Source organism: Petromyzon marinus, unplaced genomic scaffold (assembly GCF_048934315.1).
Source record: "Petromyzon marinus isolate PM22_M1 ecotype Great Lakes invasive population unplaced genomic scaffold, UKy_Petmar_22M1.pri1.0 PM_G_Scaffold_42, whole genome shotgun sequence".
In the NCBI taxonomy this organism is placed as follows: Eukaryota; Metazoa; Chordata; class Hyperoartia; order Petromyzontiformes; family Petromyzontidae; genus Petromyzon; species Petromyzon marinus.
In genome coordinates this window covers 1122787-1136058 of record NW_027422994.1, presented here as the reverse complement: position 1 = coordinate 1136058, position 13272 = coordinate 1122787, and the positions used below count along the sequence as shown (strand labels likewise).

Here is a 13272-nt window from a genome sequence, read left to right as displayed (position 1 = left end):
ATTGACAAACGATTCATAGAATCGATCATCGATGCCTACCGCCCTCTTTGTTGAACAGCGGCTAAATCGTATTGAGCTATAATTAGGAATCGAATCGGCTATGATGCGATCTGCGCAGCTTAGCCAATAGGAGCGCACGTTGCTCAGAGGCACCGTCCAATCGGAGGAGGCGATGGTTTGGGGTGGCTGGGTGCCACTTGGACCAATCAGGAGGGCTTCAGGTTGTTCCTTCCACCCGCAACACGACGTGCACCTAGCCTGGCACCGGCTTCACTGCTACACAGATACATCACTACAGCAGGTGTACCTAGCCTGGCACCGGCTTCACTGCTTCACTGCTACATCACTAAAGCAGGTGCACCTAGCCTGGCACCGGCTTCACTGCTACACGTATACATCACTAGTGTATAGTAATGTGTAGTGTATAGTAATGTATAGTGTGTAGTGTATAGTAATGTGTAGTGTAGTGTGTAGTGTATAGTAATGTGTAGTGTAGTGTGTAGTGTATAGTAATGGATAGTGTATAGTAATGTATAGTGTAGTGTGTAGTGTATAGTAATGTATAGTGTAGTGTATGGTAATGTGTAGTGTATAGTAATGTATAGTGTGTAGTGTATAGTAATGTATAGTGTAGTGTATAGTGTATGGTAATGTGTAGTGTATAGTAATGTATAGTGTAGTGTGTAGTGTATAGTAATGTATAGTGTATAGTAATGTATAGTGTAGTGTGTAGTGTATAGTAAGGTATAGTGTAGTGTGTAGTATATGGTAATGTATAGTGTAGTGTATATTAATGTATAGTGTAGTGTATAGTGTAGTGTGTAGTGTATAGTAATGTATAGTAATGGATAGTGTATAGTAATTTATAGTGTATAGTAATGCATAGTGTAGTGTGTAGTGTATATTAATGTATAGTGTAGTGTATAGTAATGTATAGTGTAGTGTGTAGTGTATAGTAATGTATAGTGTAGTGTGTAGTGTATAGTAATGTGTAGTGTATAGTAATGTATAGTGTAGTGTGTTGTGTAGTGTATAGTAATGTATAGTGTAGTGTGTAGTGTATATTAATGTATAGTGTAGTGTGTAGTGTATAGTAATGTGTAGTGTATAGTAATGTATAGTAATGGATAGTGTATAGTAATGTATAGTGTGTAGTGTATATTAATGTATAGTGTAGTGTGTAGTGTACAGTAATGTGTAGTGTATAGTAATGTATAGTGTACTGTGTAGTGTATAGTAATGTATAGTGTAGTGTGTAGTGTATAGTAATGTATAGTGTAGTGTGTAGTGTATAGTAATGTGTAGTGTATAGTAATGTATAGTGTAGTGTGTAATGTATGGTAATGTGTAGTGTATAGTAATGTATAGTGTAGTGTGTAGTGTATATTAATGTATAGTGTAGTGTGTAGTGTATAGTAATGTGTAGTGTATAGTAATGTATAGTAATGGATAGTGTATAGTAATGTATAGTGTGTAGTGTATATTAATGTATAGTGTAGTGTGTAGTGTACAGTAATGTGTAGTGTATAGTAATGTATAGTGTACTGTGTAGTGTATAGTAATGTATAGTGTAGTGTGTAGTGTATAGTAATGTGTAGTGTATAGTAATGTATAGTGTAGTGTATATTAATGTATAGTGTAGTGTATAGTAATGTATAGTGTAGTGTGTAGGGTATAGTAATGTATAGTGTAGTGTATAGTGTAGTGTGCCTGCCACTGTATATTTGGCGTTTGCGTGTCTCTCTCATCACCATGGTGGCTAGGAGATGTTGACTACCTCGCCTGGTCTACAGGACGTCGTGGGTTCGACCCCGACGCCTGCTGCTGCTGTATATTTGTGTCTCTCTCCCCATGGTCGGGTGGATTTTTCTAATCCACATTTAGAATCAACATCGATGACCCGTTTAGAGTATTTGACTGCCGCTATAAATGTCCACGTGATGATGATGATGACGACGCTTCGCCACTCAGTTGAGCTGTCGTCTGTGATGGTCGGGTCGCTTCTGAAAAAGTGGTACACAGCAGCTCAGTTGGCTGTACACAGGCGGCACCCTGGTACCACCCGGTGTGCCACCCGGTGTGCCACCAGTGTGCCACCAGTGTGCCACCCGGGTGCCATCAGTGTGCCACCCGGGTGCCACCAGTGTGCCACCAGTGTGCCACACTGGTACCACCCAGTGTGCCACCAGTGTGCCACCAGTGTGCCACCAGTGTACCACACTGGTACCACCCTGTGTGCCACCAGTGTGCCACCCGGGTGCTGCCCAGTGTGCCACCTGGGTGCTGCCCAGTGTGCCACCCGGGTACTGCTGCAGCACTGGACGGTGCGCTCCGCGATTGGTTTGTTATTTTCGCTGTTCAATGGTGGTGGGTTTTTTACATTTTATTTTTAACAACCTTGGACCTTATTGCTTTTTTTATATATTTGTAGTCACCAAATCATGGGGGTTTTGATAACAAAAAGGGATATGCACCGGGGGGCGTCCCATGCCTATCCCCAGAGTCACACGAGGACACGCTGCACAGCAATAACAAACAACCCCTCTAATGCCCGATGATGCTGGATGTAATTTCCAGTGAAACGTCGTATTAAAAAAAATGTGTAAATGTTGTGGATTCACTCTTCAACACACCGGTGGGCTAAAGTAGTGAGCTATTTTGTCTTTTGTCAACGTGACACTTTTTTTGCTGATTGGCCGTGTCGGGTGGTGGAGGGTTATGACACCCACCCATCATCCACTCACCCACTTACACACCCACTCACTCACTCACCCACTCACTCAGCCACTCACCCACTCACTCACCCACTCACTCAGCCACCCATCCACCCATTCACTCTGCCACCCCACCCACTCACTCACCCACCCACTCACTCACTTACCCACTCACTCACTCACCCACTCACTCAACCACTCACTCACTCAACCACTCACTCACTCAACCACCCACTCACTCACTCAACCACTCACTCAACCACTCACTCAACCACCCACTCACTTACTCATTCACCCATCATCCACTCACCCACCCACTCACTCACCCACTCAACTACCCACCCACTCAATCATCCACTCATCCACGCAGCCACCCACTCACTCACTCACCCACTCACCCACCCACCCATTCACTCACCCACCCACTCAGTCACTCACCCACCCACCCACTCGCCCACCCATCCACCCACTCACCCACCCACCCAGTCACTCACCCACCTAGTCACTCACCCACCCACTCAGTCACTCACTCACCCACTCACTGACACCCACTCACTCACCCACTCACTCACCCACTCACTCAATCACTCACCCACTCAATCACCCACTCACTCATTCACCCACTCACACCCACTCACTCACCCACTCACTCACCCACTCATTCACCCACTCACTCACTCACGCTCACTCACCCACTCACTCACCCGTTCACTCACTCACCCACTCACGCTCACTCACCCACTCACTCATCCGTTCACTCACTCACCCACTCACTCACCCACTCATTCATTCACCCACTCACTCACGCTCACTCGCTCACTCACTCACGCTCACTCACTCACTCACCCACTCACTCGCCCACTCACCGACCTCCACTCAGGAGCAGGCCGCGTGTGTCGGGGTAGAGTGTGGACACTCACAACCTCTCCCAAGGCACCTGGCCCGTGTGGAGAAGTAGGCTAAGTTTACCCACTAAGAGGGCCTCTCTTAAGAGTTCCTTCTGCTTGAGCAAATAACGTGGTGATGCTGCGCTGTCAGTGGTGCACAAATAGCAAAACGACTCACCACCGCACGAGTCAATAATAGTGATTTCTCATGGTAAAAACAATGCACGTGACAGGTGGTTACGCCAATGGTCTCTCTTCATAGCACTTCGTTGTGATTGAAGCTTCCGGTCAAAGTCTCCTCCGCCAGCCATGAGTGGTCTGAGCAAGCAATTGCAGGGGCTGCGCCTCTACACACACACACACAGATCCCCCGTGTAGCCCTGACAGACTACCGGGGGTATTGTTAGCGAGCGCCTATTAAGGCCGACACGGCACACCGTGGCCAACGCCACGCGCCCGTCCGCCTTTGTCTCCCCAATCGCGACGTTTACTACGCACAGGCACCCAGGGTGCTCATTTGAGGCCGAGTCGACCCAGGGGAGTCCCAGGACCGGTTCAGAATAATCGTCACTGACGGTGTTGTCCGTGAGCGGGAATCGAACTCGGGTGGGCCGGGGTCGTGGAGTGACTCGCTGACCACCGCTCCTCCCCCCCACCCACCCACTCACGCGCACGCGCGCGCATTCTGCACGAGGCGGCCACTGATTGGTCCCCCCAAGAGGGGGCCGTCCTCAAGGCCACTCCCCCACCCCCCCACGTGGTCCTGTAGACCACGTGACACGCCTCGAGGGCCTTCACTCCGTCAGTAGCACTCGGCAACGCTGGTAAGCGCCGCAACACTTTTATACATTTATTATTAACTTATATTTATTATTAACTTTTATTTATTAACTTATATTTCTTATTAACTTATATTTATCATTAACTTATATTTATTAACTTATATACATTTATTATTAACTTGTATACATTTAAAATGAACTCTACATCACTGACATCGATTAAACAACACTCGGTGATTGGTGACTGCGGCTGCCTTAGAGAGCCCGAGGTGTTATCGTCGATTGTTTAATGATATAAACAAAAACTTTGTAATAATTAAGGTCTAAAATGTTAAAAGTTACAAGTGTAGGGGACTGTGTCCAATGAACGTCTTGCGAGCTTTTAGACGTTAACTTTGCCGTTGGGGGTTTTCCCGCCTTTTTTGCGCGGGGAAATCAAATGGGCGTAACAAGATGTGGTTATTAACAATAATTATTACAGTACTACTAATACTGTATTCATCGCTTCTTTTATCGATCCAAATCGGAATGACATCGACGCGACCGAGTTGGAAGGTGGCTTTAGAGCGTTTTGGTGAGAAAAGTGCGATGTTATGTAATAGTCGATAACGCCTTGTTAATAATACCAACAACAACAACGTACAGTGGTACCTCGGTACGCGTCGTTAAATCGTTCCAGAAGGTAGGAGGACTTATACCCAAAATGACGAACACCAAACGCAATTTTTCCCCATAAGAAATAAAGTGAAAGGAAATAATCCGTTCCAGAGTGTAAGAAATTATATTTTATATGGCATATTATACATTAGTGGAGTTGTATAATATAATGTAGACTCTACTTTTGATTTAAAGCTTTCGTGACTGCAGTAATTCATATTCTTAGCTCTTTCGGTAAAGTCACGTTGAAGGGAAACAATATATATAAAACAATATAGTTTTATATATTTTATTGTTTCCCTTCAACGTGACTTTACCGAAAGAGCTAAGAATATAGACTCTACTTATTACTAAAATGCATACATACATTAAAATAAATGCATAAATTGAAATAAAAATAAAATTTAACGTCACTTTACCTCGCTGAGAGGAGTTGATAGCCTACGAGGATGGTGGTGAGGGGGAGGAGCAGGAGGAGATGTTATTCTTTGGAAGGAGATTCCCCTTCCATTAAAACTTCAGCAAGCTGAAATTCTGAGGGTTTTTTTCTCTTTTCTGTCTTTTTTCTTGACTTGGACCTGGTTGAAGCTCACCAGGTTTGAGTTGTACTAAAAACCTGTCCATTGACGTTTGTTTTTGCCTTCTTCTAAGAACGTTCCTGAAGTGTGACATTGTCTGGTCATTCCACACAATACTCTTACGGCCTTGTTAGAGCTTTATTGGGGTGGTATTTTTCTTGCAAAACTTTGGACTGCCATGCATTTTGCACACATTTGTTTAATAAGTGAAGTAGGGGCTTCCTCTATCTCCTCCTCGCCTGAAGAGAGTGCATCCATCTTCACCTGGTGTTCCTCCCTCTCAAGCTGCCGCAGCTCCTCAGTGGGTACAGCTCTTCCTTGTGCCCCTCCACTAACTCCTCCACATCATCATCACCATTCACCTCCAGGCCCATGGACCTGCCCAGAGAGACAATATCCTCCACAATAGGCACAGCCTCAAAGCCCTCAAAGTCCCTTTCAGTTACGGCTTCTGGCCACAAATTCCTCCAGGCAGAGTTTTTTTACTTGCTTCCTGCCAGGTTTTTGTGTATAAGAGTTATATATATTCTTAGCTCTTTCAGTAAAGTCACGTTGAAGGGAAACAATAAAATATATATAAAACAATAAAAATTCTCACGACGTTTCGACCATAACACAAACGGTCGTCATCAGGTGCGTCGGTTTGCATTAATGTATTTATTTTTAACGGTGTATTTATTTATATAAAACGTCAGCGCCACGCGCAGCGATTTGGCAGTTTATTTAGTGGAGCCACAGCTTGGCTCTGTTCTGAAAAGAGGAGGGGGGAGACGAAAAATTAATGTATGCTGTCTGAAAACCACTGTAAGCGTGAACAATCAATTAAGACCTGAAATGGCTTAGCAATCATTGGAAAGATTTGATTAACTATTTCAGGTCTTAATTGATTGTTCACGCTTACAGTGGCTTTCAGACAGCATACATTAATTTTTCGTTTCCCCCCTCCTCTTTTCAGAACATAGATGGACTAGTCCTTCTAAATAAACTGCCAAATCACTGCGCGTGGCGCTGACGGTTTTTTATAAGTAAATAAATACACCGTTTAAAATAAATTAATGCAAACCGACGCACCTGATGACGACCGTTTGTATTATGGTCGAAACGTCGTGAGAATTTTTATTGTTTTATATATTTTTTATTATTTTATTGTTTCCCTTCAACGTGACTTTACCGAAAGAGCTAAGAATATGAATTACTGCAGTCACGAAAGCTTTAAATAAAAATTCCCCCTTACCTCTCCACGCAACGCCTCTCACCACCCCCCTCAAACCCCCCCAACCAACCCCTCCCCTCACCACCCCCCTAAAACCCCCCCAACCAACCCCTCCCCTCACCAAACCCCTCACCAAACCCCTCCCCTCACCAAACCCCCCTAACCAACCCCTCCCCTCACCAAACCCCTCCCCTCACCAAACCCCTCCCCTCACCAAACCCCTCCCCTCACCAAACCCCTCCCTCACCAAACCCCTCCCCTCACCAAACCCCTCAAACCCCCCTAACCAACCCCTCCCCTCACCAAACCCCTCCCCTCACCAAACCCCTCCCTCACCAAACCCCTCCCCTCACCAAACCCCTCCCTCACCAAACCCCTCCCCTCACCAAACCCCTCAAACCCCCCTAACCAACCCCTCCCCTCACTAAACCCCTCCCTCACCAAAACCCTCCCCTCACCAAACCCCTCACCAAACCCCTCCCTCACCAAACCCCTCACCAAACCCCTCACCTAAGCCGCGCCCCTTCTTCCCGTCGTGCCCTTTTCCGGTGGGTAGGCCACGTGACGCCGTTTTGAACTGTTCAGTTTATTAACTGGGAGACGACTAACGGGCCAGCGGAGCCGGGCGAGCGAGGGGAGTGAGAAGAAGAGGAAGAAGAGGAGGAGGAAGGAGAGGAGGAGAGAGGAGGAGGAAGGAGAGGAGAGTGGCGGCGGCGATGTCGGCGCGGCGCTGCGAGGTGACGGTGCGCGGCGCCGTGAGCCAGCGGAGCCTTGGCGCCCTGGTCTGGGAGATCTTCGCTCACGCCCTGTACCAGCGCGGCCAGCTGCCGCTTCCCTACCCGCAGCTGCTGCACTTCCACAGCCACCTGGTGAGGGGAGTGGTGAGGTGGGGGTGGAGTGTTCAGGGGTGGAGTGTTCAGGGGCGGAGTGTGCAGGGTGGAGTGTGCAGGGTGGAGTGTGCAGGGTGGAGTGTTCAGGGGTGGAGTGTTCAGGGTGGAGTGTTCAGGGGTGGAGTGTGCAGGGTGGAGTGTTCAGGGGTGGAGTCTGCAGGGGTGGAGTGTTCAGGGGTGGAGTGTTCAGGGGTGGAGTCTGCAGGTGGAGTGTGCAGGGTGGAGTGTTCAGGGGTGGAGTGTGCAGGGGTGGGGTGTTCAGGGGTGGAGTGTTCAGGGGTGGAGTGTTCAGGGGTGGAGTGTGCAGGGTGGAGTGTTCAGGGGTGGAGTTTTCAGGAGTGGAGTGTTCAGGGGTGGAGTGTTCAGGGGTGGAATGTGCAGGGTGGAGTGTTCAGGGGTGGAGTGTTCAGGGGTGGAGTGTGCAGGGGTGGAGTGTTCAGGGGTGGAGTGTGCAGGGGTGGAGTGTTCAGGGGTGGAGTGTTCAGGGGTGGAATGTTCAGGGGTGGAGTGTGCAGGGTGGAGTGTTCAGGGGTGGAGTGTGCAGGGTGGAGTGTTCAGGGGTGGAGTCTGCAGGGTGGAGTGTTCAGGGGTGGAGTCTGCAGGGTGGAGTGTTCAGGGGTGGAGTCTGCAGGGGTGGAGTCTGCAGGGGTGGAGTGTTCAGGGGTGGAGTGTGCAGGGTGGAGTGTTCAGGGGTGGAGTCTGCAGGGTGGAGTGTTCAGGGGTGGAGTCTGCAGGGGTGGAGTCTGCAGGGGTGGAGTGTTCAGGGGTGGAGTGTTCAGGGGTGGAGTGTGCAGGGTGGCGTGTTCAGGGGTGGAGTGTGCAGGGGTGGAGTGTTCAGGGGTGGAGTGTGCAGGGGTGGAGTGTTCAGGGGTGGAGTGTGCAGGGGTGGCGTGTTCAGGGGTGGAGTGTGCAGGGGTGGAGTGTTCAGGGGTGGAGTGTGCAGGGGTGGCGTGTTCAGGGGTGGAGTGTGCAGGGGTGGAGTGTGCAGGGGTGGAGTGTGCAGGGGTGTAGGCTTTGAGGGTTCAGCAATTTGGGTTTCGGTGTGTGGGCGCAAGGTCACCGATTGGTTTAGACCTGACCCCGGGTCGTGTGTGGAGGCGGAGCGGCTGTGGACGCGAAGGGTGGACACGAGCGGGCGACATTCGACATGAAATTAAGGTTTTAATAATTTCGGTGATGTTTAAACAGTAATAGAAATCTCCATATATATAAAAGGCAAAGTTGTGATTGTGTGTCTGTTCGAAATGTTTAGCGTACTTCCCGACATGCAACAAACTGGAAATTTGCCATGTGGGTACTTTCCAGACTGTACACTATGCAAAAATTATAAAAATACACTTTCTTATTTTTGGGAGGGGGGTTGGGGAGCTCAATGCATTTATTTTTTGCACGGCAAGTGAGCTGTGATTTCAGTTCTGTCACGTGACCCGCGCATGTGGAAGCGTAACGCATTGTAGTGTAGTGGTTAGCGCGCCGCGCTACAAACCCGGCGACCCGAGTTCGATTCCCGCTCACGGCCACCACGATTATTTGAACCGGTCCTGGGCCTCCCCTAGGTCGACTCAAACGAGTAACTGGTGTGGTGTGTGAACATCGCCACTGGGGAGACAAAGACGGCCGGGCGTCCCGGGCGAAGCCAGGTAGTCAAGCTAGTGAGATTATAAAAAGTAAAGATACATTTTATCATTATGGCCGGTGTCCTTCACGTGTTAGATGACGCTGTACCCATGGAGTACAGTCGCTGAACTACAGCATCTCTTAAGGACTCGTAAATGGGGCGATGGTGGCGAGGTGGCAGTTAAATGTTGGATGTGGTGATAGTCGATGTTGCTGCTGATGTTAAATGTGATGGTGGAGGTGAATGTGATGATGGATAATATGTGCCGGATATAGTGGTGGTGATAGTATGGTGTGACAGGTGACTGTTGCGATGTTTGTAGTAGAGGCCGACCGAAAACGAAACCAGACTGAAAGTTAAAAATTTACTTTCGGCCGAAACCAAAACTATGCCGAAAGAGGCCATTTGCCAACTTTCGGCGCCCAAACCGAATTTCGGTCGACCTCTAGTTTGTGGTGACGGTGATGGTAGAGGTGGATATATTGACGTGGGACACAACGTAATAATGCTGGACGTGATGTTTATAATATCTGCAATTGCATCTCAGGGCAGCAGTTCTGTTGGTGGCTGAAGACCGTGGCTTTCGTCCTGGTGTGAATGCCTCCCTCCCCTCTTCCCTGCAGGCAGAGGTGCCCCCCAGGTTAAGGCAAGAAGCACGCATGCTGACGGCCCTGCACGAGCTGAGCGGCCACCTGGAGACGCTCTTCTCCCTGTCGCACGTGCCCCGGGTCCTCATCCTGCTAGGGCCGAGCCCCATGTCGCCGCTTGAGCTCTACGAGCTGGACTTCCACGAGCTGGCGCTGGGAGGCAGCGGTGATTCACTGTGCCACGCTCGCTACAGCCGCCACGTGTTTCACTCACTCTTCGTGCAGAATGTGTTTGGCGAGCCGCGCGCTCTGCCTGTCACCTCGGCCACACTGCTGCTGTGGGCGCACAGGGACTGCGGCGTCGACTGGTTCAAGCCCAAGCTCAACTACAAGCCGCCCAACCGCGGGAGGAGGGTCGTCGTCGCGTTTAGCAACAGCCTGGAGGAGCCGCTGGGCACGGCCCTCGGCCAGCCATGCGAGGACGACTGCGTGTGGTTCCAGGCCCCTGTGGCCATCAAGGGCGTCCTGGACAGTGGGTCAGGCCAGGGTTTAGAGGGGCTGATGGATGGGACCAGCTAGGCCAAAATTCTAGGGATGCTGCAAATTTTAATATTACTTATTTCAATATTATATCTGAATCTCCTTCCTTATGGTCAATCAAGGCCAACTATTAAAAATTCTGCCGTAAACGTATTCATCCATTAAATTGCCTAGTCTCACGTTTATATTTGGGGCAGTGCGAATTCACGCGCTACGTGGTTTTAATTTCGGAGCCGCAGTTGCACACAGGAGAGTCTCTGATTCGCAACTTGTGCAACTCGCGTGCTTCGTGTGGGTCCGGGTATGTGCTGCCCCGTTCCCATGGCAGTTGGAAGCCAGGGAAGTCGAGCTGGAATATAGTGCTTGCAAGGGTGTCCAGGGTATGGGGACACTTTAGTACATTGTACGATTCAAGGTCTGCAATAACACAATTTTTTTTGTTCCTGGGTAGTGAGTGTTATTTCCTAATTGCTTATGCCTCAAAAGTACAGAAAATGGCTATTATTCCCCACAAACTTTGCTTTTGTGACCAGGAGAATGATATTTAGAAATTATCCTATTTTCCAGAACATTCCAGATAGATTCAGTGCTGAGTAAACTTGTAGTAACTTCTAGAACATTCTGGAACTTTCCAGTAATATAAATAATAGTATAAATACAGGGGCCTTAAGCCCACCAGTTCAGTTTAGTTCCAGCTGCCTAAGTGGATACATATCTGCATTTTTCTGAGATGGCATCAAGAGGCTGCAAGCATCCGGCAGACGCATTTTGCCATATCTGCGGCCAATTTATCAAGACAAGAGCGAAAAAGTACTCTGTGGAAGCATTACATATACATACACAGATACTCAGCTATTGTGAAAGCCTGGTGGGCCGTTTGCCCATTTCTCCACTAACAAAATTATAAGAGGCTTGCAGAAGTCTAAAGAGTTAAGAAATTGGGGAGTAAATATTTGATATAAAAGGTTCCCGAAAATTGTCGACCCCCCCCCTCAAAAGCAAAGTATGTGCTTTGGTAACAAAGTTTGTGTGGAATAATATCCATTTTCTCTACTTTATAGGCATAAGCAATTACGAAATAACACTATCCATTTCCAAAATAACATCACATTGTGATAATCTATACTGATTATGGTTTTTAAAATGTTATTTCCTGATTAATTTGTGAGATAAACTTTGTCATAAAAGTTGTCAATTTGTAGCCGTTACCCACAACATTGGTGCTTTGCAAAATGTCATGCAGAGTAATTGAACAGTGCTGGTTTTCATGATAATGTTAATAGTTCATTTATTTAATAGTTTTTGTTTTCATTTTACCGAAAGCATATACATGGTGAATGTTATATGTTGAAAAGTTTTAATGTTTGCAAGACTCATAGGCTAATGCTGGATGAACTGCAGTGGAAAGAGTTTACCGGTCTTTATTGGCACTGGAAGCCATCAAGGGTATAAAGACTGTCAAGGCAGCAGGCATTCGGACATCTGCACTGAACAGTTAAAGAATGTTGCACTAAAAACAAGGGATTGGCTCTTGAGAATGTTAAATTTCTGTGCTCATACCCAAGACACGGAAGACTTGTCACGTTTCCAAAGCCAGGAAAAGACCCATCTGACCCTAAGAGCGTCTGACCAATGGCCTTGTTCTGCTACCTCTTCAAACTTTTTGAGAGACTTATCTTGAAGCAGCAATCACCTATACTGGAGGAACAACTCTTTCCAGAACAATCTGATTTCCAGCCGCGCAAGTCCTGCACTGGCCAAGTGCTAAACCTCACCCAGTACATAAGAGACGGTTTCAAGAACAACCAAATTACTGGTGTCGCCTTGGTCAACCTATCAGCAGCATATGCCACTTGTTAACCAGATAATTCTCCTTTCAAAGATCTACAGCCTGACAAAGTACCACCACCGAGTCGGAATAATTCTGTCACTGATTGAATTATTGGAGCAAAATGCAGTGGAATGGACTACCACAAGGAAGTGTTCTGATACCCCTCAAGATCTACACAAAGATCAAACTTTCTACCCACATACAGCTTCATCTATGCCGATAACCTGATAATTGCAACGCAAGCAGGAGACTTCGCCAAAATTGAGCACACCCTGACACCAACCAGCTCCGGCAAAACCCAAGCAAGACAGGTCGGTCATAACGGTGATGTAAAAAAAACGTAAAAGGTCACCGAGAATGACATTCCCCTGACTCGCAGCACCAACTTCATCTACCTTGGAGTGACCCTGGACCGCACACACTCCTTCAAGACCCACGTGTTGTACATGATAGTATACCGTGTGAGGCTATGCAAGGGATAGGTGCCAAATTTGTGGAAGGTGAATAAATGTTTTGACACTGAATCATCTAGAATCCCCCTACAAATCAAACGCATTGTTGAGGAAATGCTGTTAGCAAGCACCTATTACGGGGTTCGCGGCGAAACCAGGGGGTGGTGGAGCCAGCACCATGCTCGGCCACCTTTGTCTCCCCAGTGCTGATGTGTTCGCATCGTGCGGGGTGCTCATTAACTTTTGCAGTGAATGAGTATTTTACTGAATACTTTCAAGTAAGCTCTTATACAGTACGAATTGGAAACGGCAATAACGAATCTCGACGTTTCAGCTACTTTGCCTGCAAGAAATTACGAGAGAACATAAAACATGCAAAATCAACGTATGTTAAATCCACAGACCATGCTCAATCCCTGGTGTGTGTTAAATCCACAGACCATGCCCAACCCATAGCGTGTGTTAAATCCACAGACCATGCCCAACCCATAGCGTGTGTTAAATCCACAGACCATACTCAATC

At 47.7% G+C, this 13272-nt stretch overlaps 1 protein-coding gene across 4 annotated transcripts; it reads left to right on the top strand.

The window, feature by feature from the left end:
* Positions 1-4319: 4319 nt before the first annotated feature.
* Positions 4320-12821, top strand: LOC116937296 (MAD2L1-binding protein-like). 4 transcript variants are annotated; one of them, XM_076061820.1, is made up of 4 exons: positions 4325-4425; positions 5826-5919; positions 7388-7700; positions 9963-12821. In XM_076061820.1, exons 3-4 carry the CDS (start codon positions 7548-7550, stop codon positions 10503-10505), a joined length of 696 nt encoding a protein of 231 aa, XP_075917935.1. In that variant the 5' UTR covers positions 4325-4425; positions 5826-5919; positions 7388-7547; the 3' UTR covers positions 10506-12821. The 4 variants fall into 4 exon arrangements, with proteins under 4 accessions (XP_075917934.1, XP_075917935.1, XP_075917937.1 ...); XM_076061822.1 differs by having other exon boundaries at positions 5826-5923; XM_076061821.1 differs by having other exon boundaries at positions 4336-4425; positions 5831-5919.
* Positions 12822-13272: the final 451 nt, after the last annotated feature.